Source organism: Bombus pyrosoma, linkage group LG4 (genome assembly GCF_014825855.1).
Source record: "Bombus pyrosoma isolate SC7728 linkage group LG4, ASM1482585v1, whole genome shotgun sequence".
NCBI classification, from domain to species: domain Eukaryota; kingdom Metazoa; phylum Arthropoda; class Insecta; order Hymenoptera; family Apidae; genus Bombus; species Bombus pyrosoma.
Window position 1 is genome coordinate 9155039 of NC_057773.1, and position 20872 is coordinate 9175910.

General features: G+C 35.2%; 1 protein-coding gene across 1 annotated transcript in view; it reads left to right on the forward strand.

The window, feature by feature from the left end:
* Positions 1-20872, forward strand: part of LOC122567199 — a 112993-nt gene that overhangs the window by 9540 nt on the left and 82581 nt on the right. The window contains exon 2 of the mRNA XM_043725516.1: positions 14282-14332. Coding sequence (XP_043581451.1) covers positions 14282-14332 — 51 coding nt within the window. The remainder of the gene's footprint in view (positions 1-14281; positions 14333-20872) is intronic.

A 20872-nucleotide genomic window follows, 5' to 3' on the forward strand; every position in this document is an offset into this window, starting at 1 on the left:
CCTTCATACACTTATCTATTATCTCGCACTCTTGCGAAATAGGCTCCAAGTCATCAAGTGCATAAAAGTAACATACATAATTGTCTAGTTTACACAGACACTTGTCATTAACGGGCTTCTCGTGTAACCGTAAAGTTTGTAAATTTGATCGTCTTACGGCACCGTCTGTCTGCTCGTTGGCGACACAAATTCAGCCACAAAAAGCTGTCGCGTCCTATCGACACAAAGACAGTATTAGGAGGAAAGAGAGAGAGTAAATAGAGAAGGCGCCAGCAAAACGCGGCTTTACGTAACTCTAACGATCATTTGACTCGACGCTGCCCCAACTTTTCTGGAAACTAGTTAGACCTAGATGATCGATTGATTCTGATTTAGAACCTGAAACGATAAAGAAACGAAGTGACAGGAATAATTAGATGTAGACAAACATTCTATATTCTATATTTCATTTTTCATTATTCCATCATAGGTTAGCTTTATATTCGATATATAGTTTTATACTTTGTACTTGTACTTGTACTTTGAATAGAACGTGTCTTCATTTTTAAAATCTGTTGAAGATGCTCATAGAGTATCGAGTCTTTTGTGTTTCCCAAAATGAGAATGAAATGGAAATATATTCAGGTGTCGTAGCAGAATTATACAATTACAGAAATAATTTTAATCGGAGATGTACTACGACAGAAACGTTGGCAAAGTCAGGCTTATCCTTGTACGTTTTTACGATAGAAATCAGGATAGAAAGTAGGAAATAAAAATAAAAGCGAGTTAGTAGAAGTAGAGATATACTAAGTTGTTATTTTCCTGTTATTAGTCATATTTACCATACTTCTGAGATATCAGTTTAGAATTCATAGGACGAACGTTCACCGTGAAATACGCGTATTTCCATGAAAAATTTATTGCTGCATTTTTAAGGTATCGCTTAGCATACTTAGCATGGAATATCGCTCTATATATTTCCCCGTGAAACTAATTGAAGATAAAATCTATTTATATTAAAATCGTATAACTTCTAATTTTATTTATAATACGGCGCCTAGTATATTTAATGCGCTCTAAATACCGCGTTCTCGACGCGCGAAATATCACCAAGCGTATAGGTACACAGCATTGAAAAAATAAAATCTCTAAATGATACGAAGTTCCTAACACCTTTAAATACGATATCGAGAAGCCGACATTATTAAATAAATGTATTTGTCAGTTATCTGAATAATATCGACGTAGGCTGATTACGTACACGTAGCGAGGATGGAGGGAAAAAAAGGTGCTCTTATAAAGATTGTCGTGACATTTAGGCGTGAAGCAATAGAAAAGATATGGACGCAGCCGCTGCGGCGATAAATCGTGTCCACGATATTGGACAAATGATCATAAGAGCATTACTCTAATCGTTTTTATGGGACCGCCTTCTGCCAGTGGAATGCTTACGAGGAAACTCATAAACCAATATTTCTTAGCACCTTGAGCTGTGTTTATATCAGGCAACTTTTAGCTGGCTGATTCGATTGAACGATCTCAAATCGTTCGATATTTAATTCAGGTTAATGCTTAATTAAGGTTTATACTCTACGGCCTTGTCTTTGTTATTTAGCACGATCAGCATGTTATGTAGAGAAATTTTGCGCGTAGTTTCAGTAATTCTAATTAATTTGATAGACAAATAGAAAAAGCTAATTATTCGAAAATGAATAGAAATATTCCACTATAAAAATAACCTCTTTTTTTTATTGTTTATGTATAATTTGGAAAGATTAAGAAATATATATAAAAAAGTCGTAAGTGTGGTCGATGTATTAAAAATTGATGTTTGTGTCACTCGACGATGGTATCTCACTCGTTGTATTCAACTGGCATCACCTTTGGAAAACCTGGATAAGATCACTAGGAAATTTTAGAAGTAAATTTTACGAACTATATAAATTTCTTCGGACATCTGATTATTCAATTCGATACAATCTTCTAAAATTATATAACATTCAAATATAAAGTCCGTTTAAAAGAAGAATTTAAGATATCAATTAAAAAACTCCATATTCGATTACATCCTTAACAAGCCATTATTAGTCGACACGCGTATAAATAATGGAAAGGAAAAAGAAAGCAACTCGCGAACTTAGAACTCGTCAGCTTATTAATATTTCTACTTCGTAAACCGTTGTGCAAGAGGACCCAAAATAGTTTCCGCTAGATTAAAAATGATAGTTTACACGGTGTTGACGTCGAACGACTTAAGGTTGATCGACTCGATGAAAAATTGCCTAATGCAAATACCGCTTAAGCAATATTGGGTACAGGGAATGAGAAATTGGCGGAGCTCGCTATCTCGCGACGACGACGCGCCGAGATTCGTCACAGTTCGCCGCGCCGTACGCGATCTATCGATAATCAGCAGCGGCGGAAAATCGGCGCGCAAGGTAAACACCGTGGCGTAGAACGCGCCGGTTCACTTTCCTATTAATAACCGTCGGGATTGGACGAGACGGCGGACGCGGGGCATACCGCACGCCGACGAACCACCACGAAGATTCGCCGAAACGAAAATCTCCATATAGGAAAATAACGAAATCCTTCGGATTCCACGCTGAGGTTTCCACGTCTAATAATAGCGGCGGGTCGCTCGCGCCAGCGCGCTTCTCGCGTACGTACACCCCCGTTCAAAAGTATCAGGACACTTGCAATAAATCGGTGAAAAATGTTATTAACGTATTTATGAATTTTACCGAATTCCTTGCACGTGTATTTTGTTTGTATTGTATAATTATACTACATCGGAGTAGCAGGGTTTGTCTTAGATCTTTTTCGACAGAGTGGAGATAGGATATTCTTTGATCAGGAGCAAGAAGCAAATGTCGTATGTATATAAGTTTATAAATGATTCATTAAAACATTATGACAGATAATGAGGGAAATAATAACGAGCTGGTTTCTTATTCGATGCGATGGTTAAATTTGAAGATTAATTTCAACGATGGAGAGATCGAGGAGAACCGATTCTCTAGTCCCTAAGAGCATTAAAAGAATTCTATAGAATGACTTGGCACATGGCGCATGTTTAATAAACATATATTCGATACTTTACCCAGGTGAAATAATAATTATATTCTCTTTTATCTATATACACCATTTTCATTATGGTATGTTCAATTTTGATCAATAAATAACGTATACGATAGGACACTAAAGTTACACTATCAATTGAGCATATCGTATAAAAATGCAACATTTTTAAAGATTTGTATAATTCGATTAATAACATTCGTACGATCTGACCACATTAATATCGACAAGTTATATTTCAAAGTGAAACACGATTAAAGATGTCAAGTACACTTTCGTATGAGAATGTATAGCGTGTATATGCGTCTACGGATAGTATACATGTACAGAGAAAGCTTGCGACGCATTTGTAGAAGCAGAATGAGAAACAACGCGAGGGGACGCGTCTGTGTAACAACCGGACAGACGCATCAAGAAAGAACTGGTTAATAAATCAACGACAAAGCACCGTGCGTAGAAAACAAACTATATGTGAGGAAGAAAAGGAACAATTAAAGAAACGCGAAGAAATCCCTACGATACGTCTTACCAACGTATACACCTCTGTCCATAGCGTCTCTATATAATATCAAATCCACTTCAAAAACAGCGTACTACTACCGACCGGCATTTACCAATAGCCGCACAATCAAAGTTATAGTCAGAAGGAAATGAATCTAAAAATAAAGCATATATTGGGCGAGTCGCGGCCTGCCAAGAAAGAAGGAAAGAGAGCAAGCAAGGAGAAGAAGGCAGGCTCGAGGAGAAATAGAAGAAAGAGCAGAGAAAGATAGAGAAAGGGGGATGGGAGAGGAGGAGAGAGGAAAGATCGAGTCGAACGATACGCGAAGAACGGGGAGGAAAAGTAGTCTGAGGACGGGGCGCCGTGGAACATGTGCGGTTTCGAAGGGGTAGCGGGGCGAGAAGTGGGGAGCGCGCGGTATGGTGGGGGAAGCATTGGCGCGGGAAACGGAGGGGGCAGCCGTGCGTTGCTGGCGGGAGAAGATGCCATAGGGAGGGGGAGCGGCGTGCAGACGGGAAGAGGGGGGAGCAGCCCGGCGCCGCTGCGTGTCATTGCTGGCGCCAGCTAATTGTCGAGGCCAGTCGGCATTAGCCAACGAGCTGACCGAACCGAACCGAACCCGAGCACTGCGAGCGCAACTCGTTGCACCGCACCGGTTTCTGTCTCGGCTTTGCTCGCCGGCTGCTGTCGCGTACACGATCACGCATTGTCGTTCGATTCTCTCCGAATTTTCTTCGAACGCTATGTATACGGTCATGAAAGAATGTTTCTAAGAATCGAAGGAAGATCGTTGGAGCGAAGAACGAACCGAGGCTACAGGTAGTAGTTTTTTTCAGGAAGAGCTTCACTGGGAGATTTGGTGGAGATATGGTGGCTGGATTTTCAGGAGAGGTAACAGGTTTCTTGGCTTTTTTTTTTTCTTCTTGGATGGAGAAAGTGGAATTTGGGATTGGGGTTAGGCGTTGCTTAGGGCTGCAACATTATACATGTATATGAATTTGTTGCTGCGTATAAGTAGGTTGTTAGATCGTTTTCTTTTCCTTCTTTTTTTATTACTTTTTGGTAAGAATACAGTTTCGAGAGGCCGAGAGTAGTTCGATACTGTTGCGATCGTTGAATTTTTATATTTCAATGCCTTCGCCATTTTTATAGCAAAATGGATTTGCAATGTTTTAGGAAGTAGTTTAACGTAAAGTTGAAGCGTGAAATCATGCATACCAATAGGAATTTTTTCGTATTCTATTCACGTATTTCTTAGTATTAGAAAAACACAATTGCGTGAAAGGAATGTAGCAGGATTAGATAGGAATATGTATTTTTAATATGCAAATTTGATTTTTTCTTCGCTTTAACTTCCGACTATTTTTTGTTTACTCATAAAATATTTAGTACAATGGTAGGTGCCCATTGACATTTTATTTCTAACACATTTCAAATGTTAAATATTGTGAAAAAGGGTGAATAGTGATTTCGTGGATTATCGAAGGAGTAAAAATTATGCCAAACAGTAAACAATTTAAAGAATGGAATAACGTCGATTATAAAATATCTACGTATCGACTGATGCAATTCAAATAATATTGATAACATTTTCTAGTCATCAATTCCTATTAAATCATTCCTATTAAAGCTTTCATAATTTTATTGAAATTCTTATATACATATAAAACATATATTTATAATAATTTATCTTTAATCTTCGAACAAACAAGATATTCGACTTCTACTTAATCGAAAGTAGAACATAATACTACAAACGTACGAGCATGTAGCTATTTATATAATTGTATATTTTCCATGTACGTAATAATACAACCTCAATGTTCCGCGTGAATTTACTTCATTTCAAGAATCAATTTTGAAAAATTAATAAGAATGTTTTACATGCATAAGTGTTAGTAAAATAAACTTTTTCTCATATTACGATCACATAGCTATTTAATTTTATATTTCTTACATACTCGTTATACATATATATCAACGATATAGCTGCAATACTAACAGCTCGATGTTTGATTTACTTAATATCAAGGATCGATTTTGAAAATAATGTGGAAGCGTGTTTTAAATACGCGCGACGAGGCGAAACAGGTTTGCCAAGTAAATTAAATTATTTATTAATGCCACGAGGATCGGTGTTCAGTGTCTGCAAGTTTTTGCGATTCTCGCCGTATTTCGTGAATGTGTTCGGCGGACTTGAATACGATTTTCTTGAATACGTAAACATTATCATCGAGCATTTTATAGCCGTCGAAACACGGCTATAGCGTTCGTCGACATTTATCGAAGGTGAATCGCATTCACGGTGGCGCCTTGTTTTCGCAACGCGCAACGGCACAGACACACTGTTGTTGTCTTTATCTGGTTTTACGTTCGACAACGTTCGAATATTGCGGCGTTGTTAATAATTCACTTGGATAAATCGATTATCATCGGCTAGACGGCGTCATTACGCAAATTGTCGCACTTTTATCAGTTTTTATTGTCGCGATATTTATTTAGAACGATTTCCTATCTTTCGTTTTCATTTCTTATTATCGTTTTGTTCGGACGCGATTTGCATATTTCTTTGTTTTCTGGTATTTTCAAACCACCACAAAATACGACTTTCAATACGTTTCGTCGTGGAGACCAAAATATCATACTTTATTTTATTTTTGAGTTTACGACACCAGCTTCTTCGTAGGATTCGTGATTCTGAAAATATAATTTCTTTGATAGTTTCTGATAAGTAGACTACGAATTTTTATGCATTTATAGGAAATATAAAAATACGAACATGTATCATGGTATGGATAATGTTAACTTCTTATCGAAATTTGTTATCGTTAAAATTTTATCTTTTAAATTTAAGATACGAATTGCGATTTAACGCGTCGAAATAAAAAACTAGGCTTTCGTAAATCAAAGTTAGAATGTAATTTTCATTGATTATATCGTGTCGTTTTCTGTTAGTAGCAGAGAATGTGACTATAATTTTAGTACTATGGGTACTGTACTAATTCTTCATACAAACACGGAAACTAACGGAGAGATTTTATTTGAAGAAAGAAAAATAGTGTAATAATCTTAGGTAAATTAATCCCTAATAATTTTACATGAACTGAGTCACAACAATTTCACTTAAACATATATTTAACATTGCAAATACAGGAGTTCCTTTTTTATTATCTTCTTTTTAAACATGCTTTCATTACTTAAAATGTTTTAAAAACAGTCGCTGAAGAATAATGTTCGCTGTTATTATAGATAAAAAAAAAGAGAGAAATACTTATCTTCCTTTAAACGTTGAGTGCTTATGAATAATTTTACTTATTAGTGGAAATAATAATTTCGTTGTTGTTGATTCGTTGATTCGGCAAAATAACCAAACTGGTTCTCCTAATATTAAACCATACATTATCTTTTAAATTTTCTAAATATTTTCAGTTTTATGAAATCATATCTTTGATATTGAATAACATTACATACCTACGATATATTATGTAACCGATAAAAGGAAATAAGACTAATATCTTATGTTAATAAGTAGCGAGAGATATATAATTAGTGGGAAGAAATAAATTTCATTTTTTTACAATTTGTATAGCTGGTATTCGAGAAGCTTAAAGCAGAGATTATAAAGTTTCAGTTAATCGCTGTATCAAATACAACATTGTAAGCAGAATTCTTATTCTAGGTCGTTTCAACCTTGCACCATCCAAGCATAGGTCATTTTAATCCCATTCTACTAGTTAAGTAGTCATATATCACATTACATTGTAACTCTTAAGTATTCATCATGCACGAAACTCCTGATTAATCAATTTAATAATTTCATCTTTTTCAATCCAACGAAACATACAATCTCGTTGTTAGCAAGTAATTCCACTTCAGTTTCTGCTATTTACCGCTTCTTTCTTTTCACATCCGATTCCTTTTCGAGAGATTAGTCACATTTAAGTACATTTAAACGTTTGTTATTTTATTATTCTTTATATTATACCATCATATAACGTCGTAAATTTTTAGTAAAGAGATAAACGTTGTTTCTTCAATTATTCAAGTATGTATCTATTACTCATAGTTAAATTTTCCTTTGTACTGTCAGCCGATTATCAGTGTTTTCTTCATCGTTCTAAGATCATTCACTTACTTCTTTTGATTTACTACTATTTTATACAATGCTCTTCCAAACATTAGTCACTTGTACATTTAAATTTCCGTCCCTTTATTATAATCTAGCAACTTCGTTCTTCACACATTTCACACATTTTGTTATAGTGTAGATTCTACAAGGTATAGTTAGCTAATAAAACTAAGCCAAGCTTAGAGATGTATAGCTAACTTTAACTGTGCACTGCTAACCAAGGCTCAACATTTCCTTTATCATTTGCATTTCCCAAATCATTTACTCTATTTCGTCTAATATTCCATTTCGTTCAATTGCACCTTAAATGATGTGCCTTATATACTTAAATCCCCATTTTTCTTGTTTGTTTTATTTTTTTTTGTTCCATCCAATATCTGTTCAATTCTATTTTCTCCATAATTCTACACTAGCCAGAGTGTAGAGTTTCTACGTTATTTTCACATTTTCTACCTGTTCAACCGTTCGCGGAGAGACGCGGTCGCGGTAGAGCGCGCCAACGAGAGTCGTAAATTCTCGTTACGATACGATGATCGACGCCACGAATCAGCCGATCCCCTAAGATTCCATTAAGATAATAGGAATTGTTGAATAATTATAACACCGATTTAACAACTTAAATGTACTCTTTATTCCAACAACTTTTCCTCGAAGAATATAAAGTGAAGAGTGACTAATAAGTCGAGATTAATAATAATCTTCTGTTCGAAGGGATGATAGCAAGTAAGTTATGTTCTGTGACGGCGGTATTTATACGTAACTAGTGACCGGTGAAATGTCCGTTGAACATGGGAAAAAAAGTTCTTCCCATTTTTCATCGGATTGAGTGTTAACCCTAAGGAATTTCTCGACTTGAAAGATGTTTTGTCATACTTAAGGGCCTTAACGGTAAAGTAATGAATGCTAAATTTTATGACGGTTGCTTAGGATTATCGCTGTCCGACTAGTTGTATATTTGTACAGTTGGTGGCCCTCTTGATCGAGGGATGGAGTTTGGTATATGGCAACTCTTCCTCTATTGTAATCTTTGCGAATCTACTTTCCATAATTGTATGCTCTGTGCGCAGAATTTCTACGGTAGATCGACCACGTGTACAGTTAACTTTGAATTTGTTAATCAAGGGACAATTTTTCCTTCATTGTTTGCAATTTCAAAGTCGCTTATTCCTTTTGACGTACCATTCTATTTCGTCCAATTCCATTCCAAAGAAGATTAGTCGCTTGTATATTAAAATTTCTTTCGTCGTAGCCGATAATCCTACGCGATACCTAGCCGATTGTCCATAACTTCACACTATCTACATCTGCATTGCGGTGTAGAATTTTTACAATTTCTATCTTTACATTCTCTACCTACCTGTTCTCGTCGTTACAGTCTACTCCGTTGCGAGTCTACCTCCCATAATTCTACCGTATCCGTGTAGGATTTCCACAGGAAGTCAAGTTAGATCAACCGTCAACGATCGTACATTGTACGTGTATACAAGTCTAGTTAGCTTTGACTTTGTTAATCAAGGGTCAACATATGCTTTATCATCTGAAATTCCAAAGTCAGAGTGTCTGCGTCTTAAAGGGGTGCAAGGTTTCTACTGGAACTATCGAGGAACACGCGAACACTCGGTTCTCCGCATCGTTTGCATCGCAACCTGCGCGAACACGTAGCGGCCGTTGCCGCTTAGGCTTAACGTTTAGCCTACCATTCATACGTTGCGCGACCGTGCAAGGCGAGGCAATGGCAGGCAAGGTCATCGTGTTTTGGCAAAGTGGAGGAGCGCCGGCGCACGGTGCAGAATTTCAAATGGGCCGAGTGAGTCAGAAATTTAATTTTAATTGATACGTCGCCTCGGTCTGGTGCCGCGTGTATGAAAGAAGCATATCGGAGCCTCTTTGTTTTCCAATATTACGTGACATTAGGGAATCAACGAGAAACGAGTTTTCGAAGATACGAGACAAGACGGACTAGAGAAAAAAAAAGAACCACGAACTTTCTCGTGAGTATAAATAAATGTTTAAAGGCATTATTTTGAGGATCGTGTCCTTGTTCTTACGTAATTCACGATATTACGTTCTTTACAAAGGTGTATGTTCTTTTGTCGTTTTGCTTTTTATACCGTTTCTGAGTTTCTTTTCTGTTCCTTTCCATTTTTTTTATTTCGTTATTTCTTGTTTTGTTTTTGTTTCTTTGTTCCTCATTCAAGAGTTATAGAATGGATTTATTCTGTTTGTAAATTGGACTTGAACGTTGGTGAGATTCTTCGACCGACGCGTACGGACGTCTGTCTAATCTTTCGCTAATGATTTTAACGTAATTAAGATAGCACCGAAATTGTATTTTATTCTTTACGTTTAGAAAACGGAGTTTGTAAAGTGAAACAAATGAATTTCAATTGACGAGTTAGTTCAGATAATAAGGAAATTAAGAATCGTTAAAGCGAGTTTAAGTTCGAAGAAATATTCTATGAACCTGCGTGACTCGATCGAAGTATAAAGTATAAATAGAATCGCGCAAGTTGATTCTCTGTGATTGTTCGTTTGGAAGCCAGGATCGAGACAATCGTGATAGAAGATTTGTGTGTAGGCGCCGTTGTCAGCCATTATGCGTCTTTTGCGCGAATATTAGTTGTTACTGTGAACTCAGGAATTTTGGCGTAAAGTACGTTTCGCTGTTTTGTTACAACCGCACAGATAGAATTGCGTGTTGCTTTATGCTATTAATTTCACGTTTAAGCTCGTAATACGTATTTCGGTAGGACAGAAAATAACAATGTAATTTACTACTTATATACAGGCAATCTAAACACTATTTCACACTCTGGCGTAAAATATTTACTTAAGTACTGTATATTATTATGTTTGTTATGTTTATTCTTCTTCTGTTTGGTAAACAAATTTCAATGTGTTCTACTTAATGTACAATATCTGCGCTACATTCCTTGCATTATTATTTTTTTTTTTTTTTTATAATCCATTATCTTCCTCGCATTCGTTTCCTTGTCAAGGACATTCAGATTAACCTCTTCGCATTCGCGGACGAGATATCTCGCGACACTGTAAACCAGATATCTCACGTCCCCATGTTGTTCGTACGTCGTTTTAGACGAGATATCTCGCGTGTCTGTTTTTTAATACTTATAATTGCATGTCACTTGATATAAAGAAAGAGAAAAAAACATAATTTTATTTCGAAGGTATAATGTATTCTACGGGTAGCATTATTAAGCTCTTTGTATTCATTGTACGAGAAATCGTACGAATTAATTTCGGCATATTTCTTGTCCGAATATTTGGACAAGACGTTCAAATGGTATAACATATAGAAGACATTTTATTTTTTTAACATTTTATCATATCAATATTCTTATCGCATTGTTCCTTGATAGATATACAACTAAATAATATATAATTAAACTTTTCGAATAGTCAATAATACTGTTTAACAATACGATACACCGTATAATTAAAGTATGAATTTTTCAACAACGTTTTCCAGTATATAATTCAGTACAAATTTTCAAAAAGTTAATATTTCCATTCGGAAATATTAAATATCGTTACCCTATACCCTATAATTACCCTATAAATACCCTATAATTATGCGTATATAAAGTCTTCAAAATTTCAGTATTTTTACATAATAATGTCCTTCAATATATTATGATAGTGTCTAATTGTAAAACAAATGTACTTTTATCTAACGATAAATTCTAACTACAAACAACCCCAAATATAAATATTTTCATGTAACAATATCGTCCACTGTGCAATTAAGTGTACAAATCGCAGAAAATACCGGTATAGTACGTAATTAAATACAGAGCAATGTATCGACAGAAGACCTCTCTCTGAATAAATGAATATCATTAAATACTACGTCTTGATCGAGGGACAAATCCTTTGGAAGAAAAAGGCTCGTTAACCCAGTTGTCGGTATGTATCGCCGATGCAGCCTTGCTACGCCTAATCGTATTGCAAATTTTACTGACGGACTCAAGTATGTCGCAAGTATTATAATAAATGTGCATACATACTTATAATATTAGGACATTTCCTGCTTTCGTATAAGATACGATAATTATCATGAAAATCACGAAAATTATCATCGATCGATCGTAATTTTACCTTTATGCGTTTAGAACGTATCAAAGATCTCAAATATTTGACGTCTCATAAAATCTGTAATTAAATTAAATTTGTCGACTGCGACCAGAAAGACGTATTCTAATCTATTTAATTTAATTAAGATCTTAACCGGCGCTTAACTCTCATATCTCTGCGTAATCAGCTTTCATCTACCTTCAATTATTCTTCTTAAAAATTATATCAAACATATGCAGATTTGTTGTATCTATTAAAAATTATAACCAGTATGTCTTTCGTGTATTACGTGCATTGCGTGTACCTTTTCTCGTATCTTTAAGTTTCTCGTACCTATTCGCAAAGAATATTCAAAAATTCCAAAGTAAAACTTATTATTATTTCTTTATATATTTTATTATACAATTTGATTTGAATTTACAAGCACATACATACATATGTACATATTATGAACGTGGCATAATTCGAATCCTTACGAAGCGAACGTTGCGCATCGTATTTGATTTAATTTTGCAAGTAAATATCCGAACTTGATCCCATCGCTAGGAGATTCGGTGGCGTTCCTTGAGAATTCCCTGTCGGCAGACGCGACGTCGCGTCGCGTCGCGGCATCTCGATCGGCTAGGCGCCGCTCGCGTCCGCTCGGTTACCTTGACGTTCGCAATTTTACTCGCGGGAGCCCACCGTTTGTCCTCTACGCTTTCAGGCCGATACGTAAAAGGACGAAAAGCGGCGTACCGGTTTCGCTGTTGGCCGCGCCAATAATAGAATCGTCCGCTTTTGGAGCGTGGCTTCTAACGGGCGCCAGGCCTGTTTCGTTTCGTTCGTCCGTTCGGCGAGCCGTGCCGCGCCGTACCGCGCCGCCCCGCGCGGATTCCCATTAATTCCGCTTAATCGAAACGCGGAGCCTTGAGTCGGTTTCTAATTTCTCGCACTCGCGACCAACCGTCGCGTCGCGGCAATCCGTTCTGGATTAAAGTGGAATCGGGACGCGAGCGTAACGAGATTCCCACGAAAATAGATTGATCGCGGTCTGGCGCCTTTAATGAATGTTCTTCGTTTCCTTTTAACGTGCCTTGCTGTATTCCAACGACGCGCAGGATGCTTACGGAATAAATGTAATTGGTAGACCGTGGATGTTTATGCAAATTTATATTTTTATGAATATCGTTAAAGAAACGGAACCTAATTAAAGATTTTTCTTCTTTTCTGTTTTCCTTTCTTACGGTTCTTTCAACATATGAATCTTCCAACTAATCTAGCTGCGTTATAGCAATGTAGCAATACACGCTGTAATTGATATCTGTTATCAGTAATATGACCAGTATAATAACGTAAATATCGTATACGTATGTATGTATCTATGATTAAGCCCAATAGCAGATTAGGCTAATATATGTACATGGTATTGTATAAGAGTATGTAACGCAACTGTGTTATGGTATTATGGTATGGTGGTGATTTTAAATAAGTAAAATAGGAAAGGGAGATTCGTTTCACCTAAATACTGTAGCGAGTACTTTACTTTGAATATTTTATATATTTTTATCTAATTTCCTATTTCTATGTAATTTCGCATAAATGCATTAACATTGGCCGTCCAGTAATTGGCAGTAACAATTATTTTATTGTCGAAATTAAAAGTGTTTTGGATCGATTGATAATATCTAGTTGTAATTGTAACATGTATGGGAAGATTGTAAATTACTTTTTGCTGTAATTTGAATTATTTTATTTTAGCTTAAAATAAGACAAAATTGTAATCTGCAATAGATATCGATTTAAATTAGATATGAATAGTTAATGAATAAAAATAAACTTTTTATTGCGATGAGAAGTGTTTTATGTCGGTTTCGGGTAGATTAAGAACGCTATAAATTATTTTTTCTTGCTGTGTTAATATAGAATAAATTAAAATTTAAATTACTTACAGGTAACTAACGGCTGAAAATAAATTAATGTACCTTTAGGAACTAGTAGATAAATTATTCACCATATAATTACGATAATACTTATTTGAATAATTATATTTTGCTCATTGATTCCTAATTAGTAGCTTCGTGTATGGTATTTAATATTCTAAAAAATCAGTAATAAATATAAGCTGATAGTGAGCTCTGCTTAAATTAAAGATTAAGTTACACTTCATAAAGTATCTTACTTCTTATAATTTCATATCGGTTATAACAAGGTACAATACAAGCTATAGATTATTTATTCGCTCAATTTATATTCATAAGGAAATTTTCACAAGAAAAAAAATAAGAGAAAAATCAACGAAATAACAATTTTAATAAATAGTTAACGCGTCTAAGATAAAAAAAGGGGCGAACTTAAGCACTTCACATAAAAGGACCAGAAACCTAGTTAAATGTATAATTTAAATACTAGCATATTTAAAGTCGAAAGATCAAATGAAAAGTCCAGTTTTCGCATTTCTAGAAAAATACTCGCCATACGTATTAATTCGTTATTCTTCTTCTTCGTTTCAGAGTCGCCGCCACCCCCGTACTGCCTTTTCGCCGACAGACTGAGACCCGAAGGTGAGTGTCTTCTTCTTTCATATTTTAATCGCGGACACGCGTGTGCGTTTGCGTGTCCCTATACTTGTTGGAACAGACATAGCGATGTCATAAATTATAGCATTTAATCGGCAACATCGATTGATGTAACCGCACCCAGAATCTGACGCATTTTATAGACGCACCTTGAATCTCAGCCTGCTAAAATCATTCATAAATCGATATACAGTCAGAACTTGACTATCAGAATAACAATTATAACATTTAATAATAACGATTAATAATTCAAGGTAATTCAAAGATCCTTTGAGAAACATTGATAGAAATTGTAATATTTCTATCGAAAAGGCTGATTTGTTCCTATTTGCGTGTTTCAAATTGTTATAATACATAGGAAATGTTACAAACTGTACGATCGGTGTTTCCATTTTTCATGATGTTCGAATATTAATGCAAGTCACTGTGTGTCTGAAATTATTGTGTCGACTCTTGGAACAAGTAAATTACAATGTCTGATTGATTTTATAACCTCGCTATATCTCTTCCACCGACAGTACGTGAACACATGGAATGTGTAGCCCCACGCAATCGTTCGAGCGATAACTCATGTTTATTACCCGTGAACGTTTAGCATGCGAGTCGTGGAGATCGTCCTTTAACGCGTGTCACATCTCACGACCTAGCTCAAAGCAAAAGTTCTACGACTACGACGAACGTATCAGAGAAACGTGTTTCATGGTGTCTGAATTAATGTTTCAAATACCATCGTGTAAAATTTTAACATATATATATATATATGTATATATATATGTATATCAGCGTGACATTTTTGATCGGCTGTTATTTTAAATGAACGTAGAAATTAGTTCGCAAAGAAAATTGATTTTCAGCATATTTTAACGATTTATTTCATACGAGCGTATAATACGAAGATCGTGGAGATTTATTAAGATTTGAGTCACCTATGTGCGATATTTTTATTCGCCTTGGAATGTAATAGTATGCATTGAAAATGCAGATAGGCGTAATTGAACAAGTGTATCGCTTGAAGCAAAGTGCATTTGAAAGCCAGTGTGAACGAGTATTGTAAGCAAATGTAAATCAGTAGAGTTAAATGGAAGCTTATGGAAAATTCGATTATCCAGTTGAGAACTAAAGTTTTTATTCGATCAGAATCTTCATTCAATTTATCAGAGTTTAATAGAACGTATAAATATTAACAGGAACAAAATGAATAAGTTCTATATTTCTGAATACAATGATGCTTGTATCGTTGCAAGTGTATCCTATATTAATAACCAGTTTTTTTTACTATTAATTAGCTTTCAACTTTCCAATTTTAACTTCAAAGCTACTTTATTTTAGCCATTGTCTATTTACCTTTATCGTACATTTCCACATAGTTTTTTAAAAGTATGAAATTAGAATAAATGTTGCAATTAGTTGACCAAGAGTATATATCTATGGACGATTAGTAGTAATAATAATCGGTAGTTCGATAACGTTCGTTTTTAGAATATCTCGTTATTATCAGCCTTTTACTAAATTGTCCGCAATTATAGATTCTATGTTTATCGAAACGTTAAAATCGAACAAAAGTTTGTAATAATATATTTGTATGTTCGTTACAAATTGAAAATTTCATTTAACCTATATACCTACAAATATCGTAATATATTAATTTTCTATCGTAAAATCGTTTAATCTTTTTAATTTCGAACAATATTTACATTGACATACATGTTCCTTCTTAAATTGTTACTACATTATGAAACATTACAGACTCTCGAGACGCAAGCGCAAGCGTAACGAACATCTGCAGTTTCTCATTTTCATTCACGACCAATCCGTGTTGCATACGCGAAAAAGATCATCTTATAACTCGAACGGACGTGTTGTAAATCGATCTTATTGATTGCGACGAACCATATGGCTATAGGTTTCAGGGTATCGCCGTTTCCGTGGTCGACGTTGACTTGCTAGCAAACACCAATCTAATACTTGATGGAAGCCGATCGCTCTTATCGTGCTTGTATCGAGAAAATTACAAGAATCTACTTTAATTTACGCGAGAAAATCTCGCACAGGATGCGAGAGAAACTTCGTTTTCTCTGTTAAAACATCCACGTTTTTTCTCTAAGAAATTCAATGTGCAAAGGTAAGTATATTCCAAATTGAGATTTAGAAGATAGATAGTTTAACATGTGTAGAAATTGAATTAATAATTAATTAATAATTCGATCATTTATGGGTAAATAGATTTCTTTACGAGTAAAACTATGTTCTTCAAATTTGTACAATTTAAATTATGTTCTTGAATTCTGAATTTTCTGTCTGATTAAATTTACAATTAGATTACTAAACTGTTACGAGTTCTATGTTACTAATTAATCGTTAAAGATAGGATTAAAATAGTTTTACAATTCTGAGATTCTTTTCCGCTAATAGTCCAAATCTATCAGACAAAATGATCTATCTTGATTCGTCCTACAGGATAATTCGCCTGTACAATTGATATTCACAATCTCAAAATTAACAATTTCTTAGGTATAAGTATTACTCTTTTAACGTGCCAGCTCTTATATCCTTCTTATTAAGTGATATTACTTTTATTAAGTAAAATAATTCACTTTAATTCATCACGGTAAAAAGATGGTTCGCTTGTATAATTATCTGTTACAAATAATCTAAAAATTGGAAACTTTTCAACGTGTAGCTGTTCTGGTAAATCGACCCTTTGATCCTCTCGAAATTAGTCTATCGTTTTCGAACAAATTTTTAAGGCCAGACCCTAAAATTATGTTCCATGCTATTTTTACTGGCATTTTTACAATGCTCGGCTTTGCGGCTGGTTTTGACTGCCTCTGCTCCCTATTTCTTCCTTTTCTCTTTTCGTGGCTGATCCTAAACTGGTTTTCTGGATCGATACGAGCACGCAGATCCCTCAGCCATCGATAGATAGAGATTCCGCTTGCTTCTCGCTGGAGAGAGACGCGTTCGTTCTATCTCTCACAGATTATGGTTGCGTAATAAGGTTGGTTATAGCGAAATCGTCTTCGGGAGATCGATGTCTCGCTGTCGTCGCGACTTTCAATTAAGTTGAATATCGAACTAGAAATTATTTCCGATGCCGAGTCATGTTGAGTTAATCGGTACCGAGAATCATCGAGATATTAAAAGTTACTTCGCACGATTATGTTTCTGGTAGTTGATGTAATTTCTTCTTTTTTTTCTTACAATTATCAAGAAGTACAGAATAGTAAGTAAACAATAAAATAATTAGTAGTTATTTCGCGAGTGATTACATTGATCCGAGAATAATTCGTCATTCTGTGATTTCCACTGAATTATCCGGGTATTTGCTATTTTTCTTAAATACATAAAAATTCTTTGAACGTCAGATAATGTACGTAGATATATAAAATATGTAAACAATTTCTCAGCCGAACAACTGAATTTCAAAACTGATCTGTCTATAGGCTATGTTTATAAATAAATAATAGTATTTAATTAGTAGATCAACGAGTAAGCTGTTTATAGGAACATACAATTTTTAGTTTATTTATATATCACTTTTAGTCCTATAATTTCCATCGAATTAATAACACACCTTTCGTCGTTGTCGCAGAATGTATACAAATGTTTGCAATTGAAAAATTGGATTTTAGAATCTCGCTCGATTCCCTGAAGAGAACGCGTGGAGATAGAGAATGGGGAAGTACATGAGTCAAGTAACAAAGAATACTACTATTTCATAGACGATAATACCTTTTTATTATTATTATTATTACTTGTCAATACCATTAGATTACATTAAAAAGAAATATCAAATTTTCAAATTAACAATCGAATTCTTCAAACGGAATATGTCCAAGTACAAAGTTTAAAGATTTCCTTAAAGAGTTCTTACTTCGAAATCCGAGATGTCCGAGCATAATCGTCTAAAATTGCAATTTTCCATGGAAATCGCATCGTTTCCGGCAAGGCTTCGATCCATGCGAGATGGACTTCTAACAAAACAACACGTAAGCTTTTATTTCTATGCAAGACGATTCCGTTGCCAAGGACTCGAATGAAATTATACTATTGTTTTGGAAAATTCTATCCACCGTGCTCGTCTAATTTTCTCCTGGACATTTAGCGCGCGATACCTCGACAGATTGCGATTTAATTAATACATACGCGTGTAATTAATACACACACTGTGCGACCATTGAGATCTCACGTACCATGACGTATAATGCAAGACGGTACCGTTTATATGCCAAGCCTGCTATGACGAAATAATAGCGCCTCTGGCTACAAGAACTGTACATCCGCTGACGTTATCCTTATTCAGATTAGTCGAGTTACTCGAATTCAATGTGACTCGCGTAAGCTCGAGTAACCCGATTTCTAATGGTAAATATAAAGAACGTAGATATGTAGCTATGTACAGCGATGGGCGAAAGAAAGTTTATAAAATAAGAAATATAGAGAGACGCGATAATTTTACCATTTTTATAATGTTCGATTTAATAAGATATTTAGAACAAGATGTTAGTAATTGATTTTAATAAGAACAGTGAACAGATATAATATACGTACGGTAGAGAATAAACGATTGGTTGACAATATGGTGAGAGATGTTTAGTATTAAAGTTAAGAAAATTTATAGCGTCCTAAAGTTTCTTCGACCCGATACTGTATACATAATCGTCAATGCAAGTGCACTAGTTCGCGAGTTATATGCCACTTGAGGTGAATATCTCTTGTCGACAGTGTGGCCTGTATTTATATAAAGCGATCCTGTCAGGGCTCCAATGTTCTTGAAGGTATAATTAAGCCTGTGAGCTATGTTCAGAACGCGATCTCTCTTGTTTCTATAGGTTTATCGTTGGATGAGAAACGAAATGATACCGTTAAAAGAGTGGAAACAGAAAAACGCGAGGAACTGACAGAGAATTAGAGTTCGTAGGGAATAAAGTGGTTCAGCAGAAGAACGAAAAAGATGTAGAAAATTATTAATAACGTAGACGTAGAAATTCTTGTTAAATTTCGATCGTAAAATAATCGGGAAGCTACTTTGTTAAATTGCGCTGTTATAATTTCATTTAATTGGGAAAATGAATCGCAAGCAGAGATATAAATAACTGATAACTTTCACGTTTGTTTCAATGTATAATACAATCGTAACAGTCGTGTCTCACGATGTTAACGAAATTTCAAAATATTTCGTATAATACGCGTAATATATGCGTGCAAGATTTTTATTCCGAGTATTCGAATACTCTGATGGATTCAAATATGTAAAGAGCGCAATAGAAAGGGAGATTTAGAAATATAGAATATGATAACGTCGTATGGCATTTTTTAATCAGTAGATCAGAAAACACGAAAAGCGTGTGGAGCTTATCATGTCTCGCGTCCCCGGTCTTCGTAACGTAAAGTATAGATCAGTTAACCAGTTATAAAACTACGAGGCGCGAGCTTGATGAAATTTGTAAAACCGCTTACATCATACAAACGTTAAAAAGATATGATCTGGAAGAAAGAGAAAGTCGAAAAAAGAACTAGTATAAGTGTCCTACAGAAATTAATTTGGATTCCACGATACGTAAAATAATTATCGCAAGGCGATTGAATATCGCTGTAAAGCTTCCTAATATAGAACACTTAATTAAAAAACAGAAACGAGCGGAGATTAATCGAAGAAGATATATCCATTCGCATAATCATGAGGATAGTAAGTACGATTGAGACGCAATTGAATAAAGAAGCGTCTAAAGATCACGTGAATCGTTAGACCGAATTCGTTCTATCGTTTGACGTAATTTTTACGATAAATCGGCCGTCCGTTTCGATCGAGCTATTTCGCGGCGATAAAAGTATCGGTCGACAGCGCGGAATCGTTGGTCGAGGAAAAAACACGAGGTCTCTCACGATAGCGGTATTAGCATGATAAAATCAGATTGCTGGTGGTATTCGTCATCCGCGTAAATGCGGGTGGTATAAGTGAAAGGATGAAAAAAAGGAATTGGAAAAAGGAGAAGAAAAAAAAAGAGAAGCAGGTGCGGGACGCTCGGTGCTTTGAAAATTTAAAATCTCCTCGAAAGTCAACAAGTTTACGCTATTTTTGTGATTCGAAAGTCTCGAAATTCTCGGAATAAATAATAACTTGTATAAATAACTTGGGCGAAAGTACGAAACTGACGATACTAATTAATTTTTACTTAATCTTCGTATAGCGTTGTCCAGTGGATGACTGTATAATTCAGCTGATTTAATCTTATTTCGTGTATTACTTTCTCGACGATAGAGACATTTCCAAACGAGGTATCCCGACCGTAAATCATTACAATTCAAAGCTAACTAACAACGATGCGATTGAGTTTGTTCGTTCTCTGGCCTTTACGCTTACGTTTTAATCGTTACATTCGTTAGTTCGTTGTACTTATATTAAGGAAAAATAAATCATGTTTTCTCAACGAAATTTGTTGAGATTTTAGTTTCTCACAAGATAGATATACTTTCGAGAGAAAAAAAAGAGAAAGGAAGAAAGGAGCATTCCAGCTTTCGAGA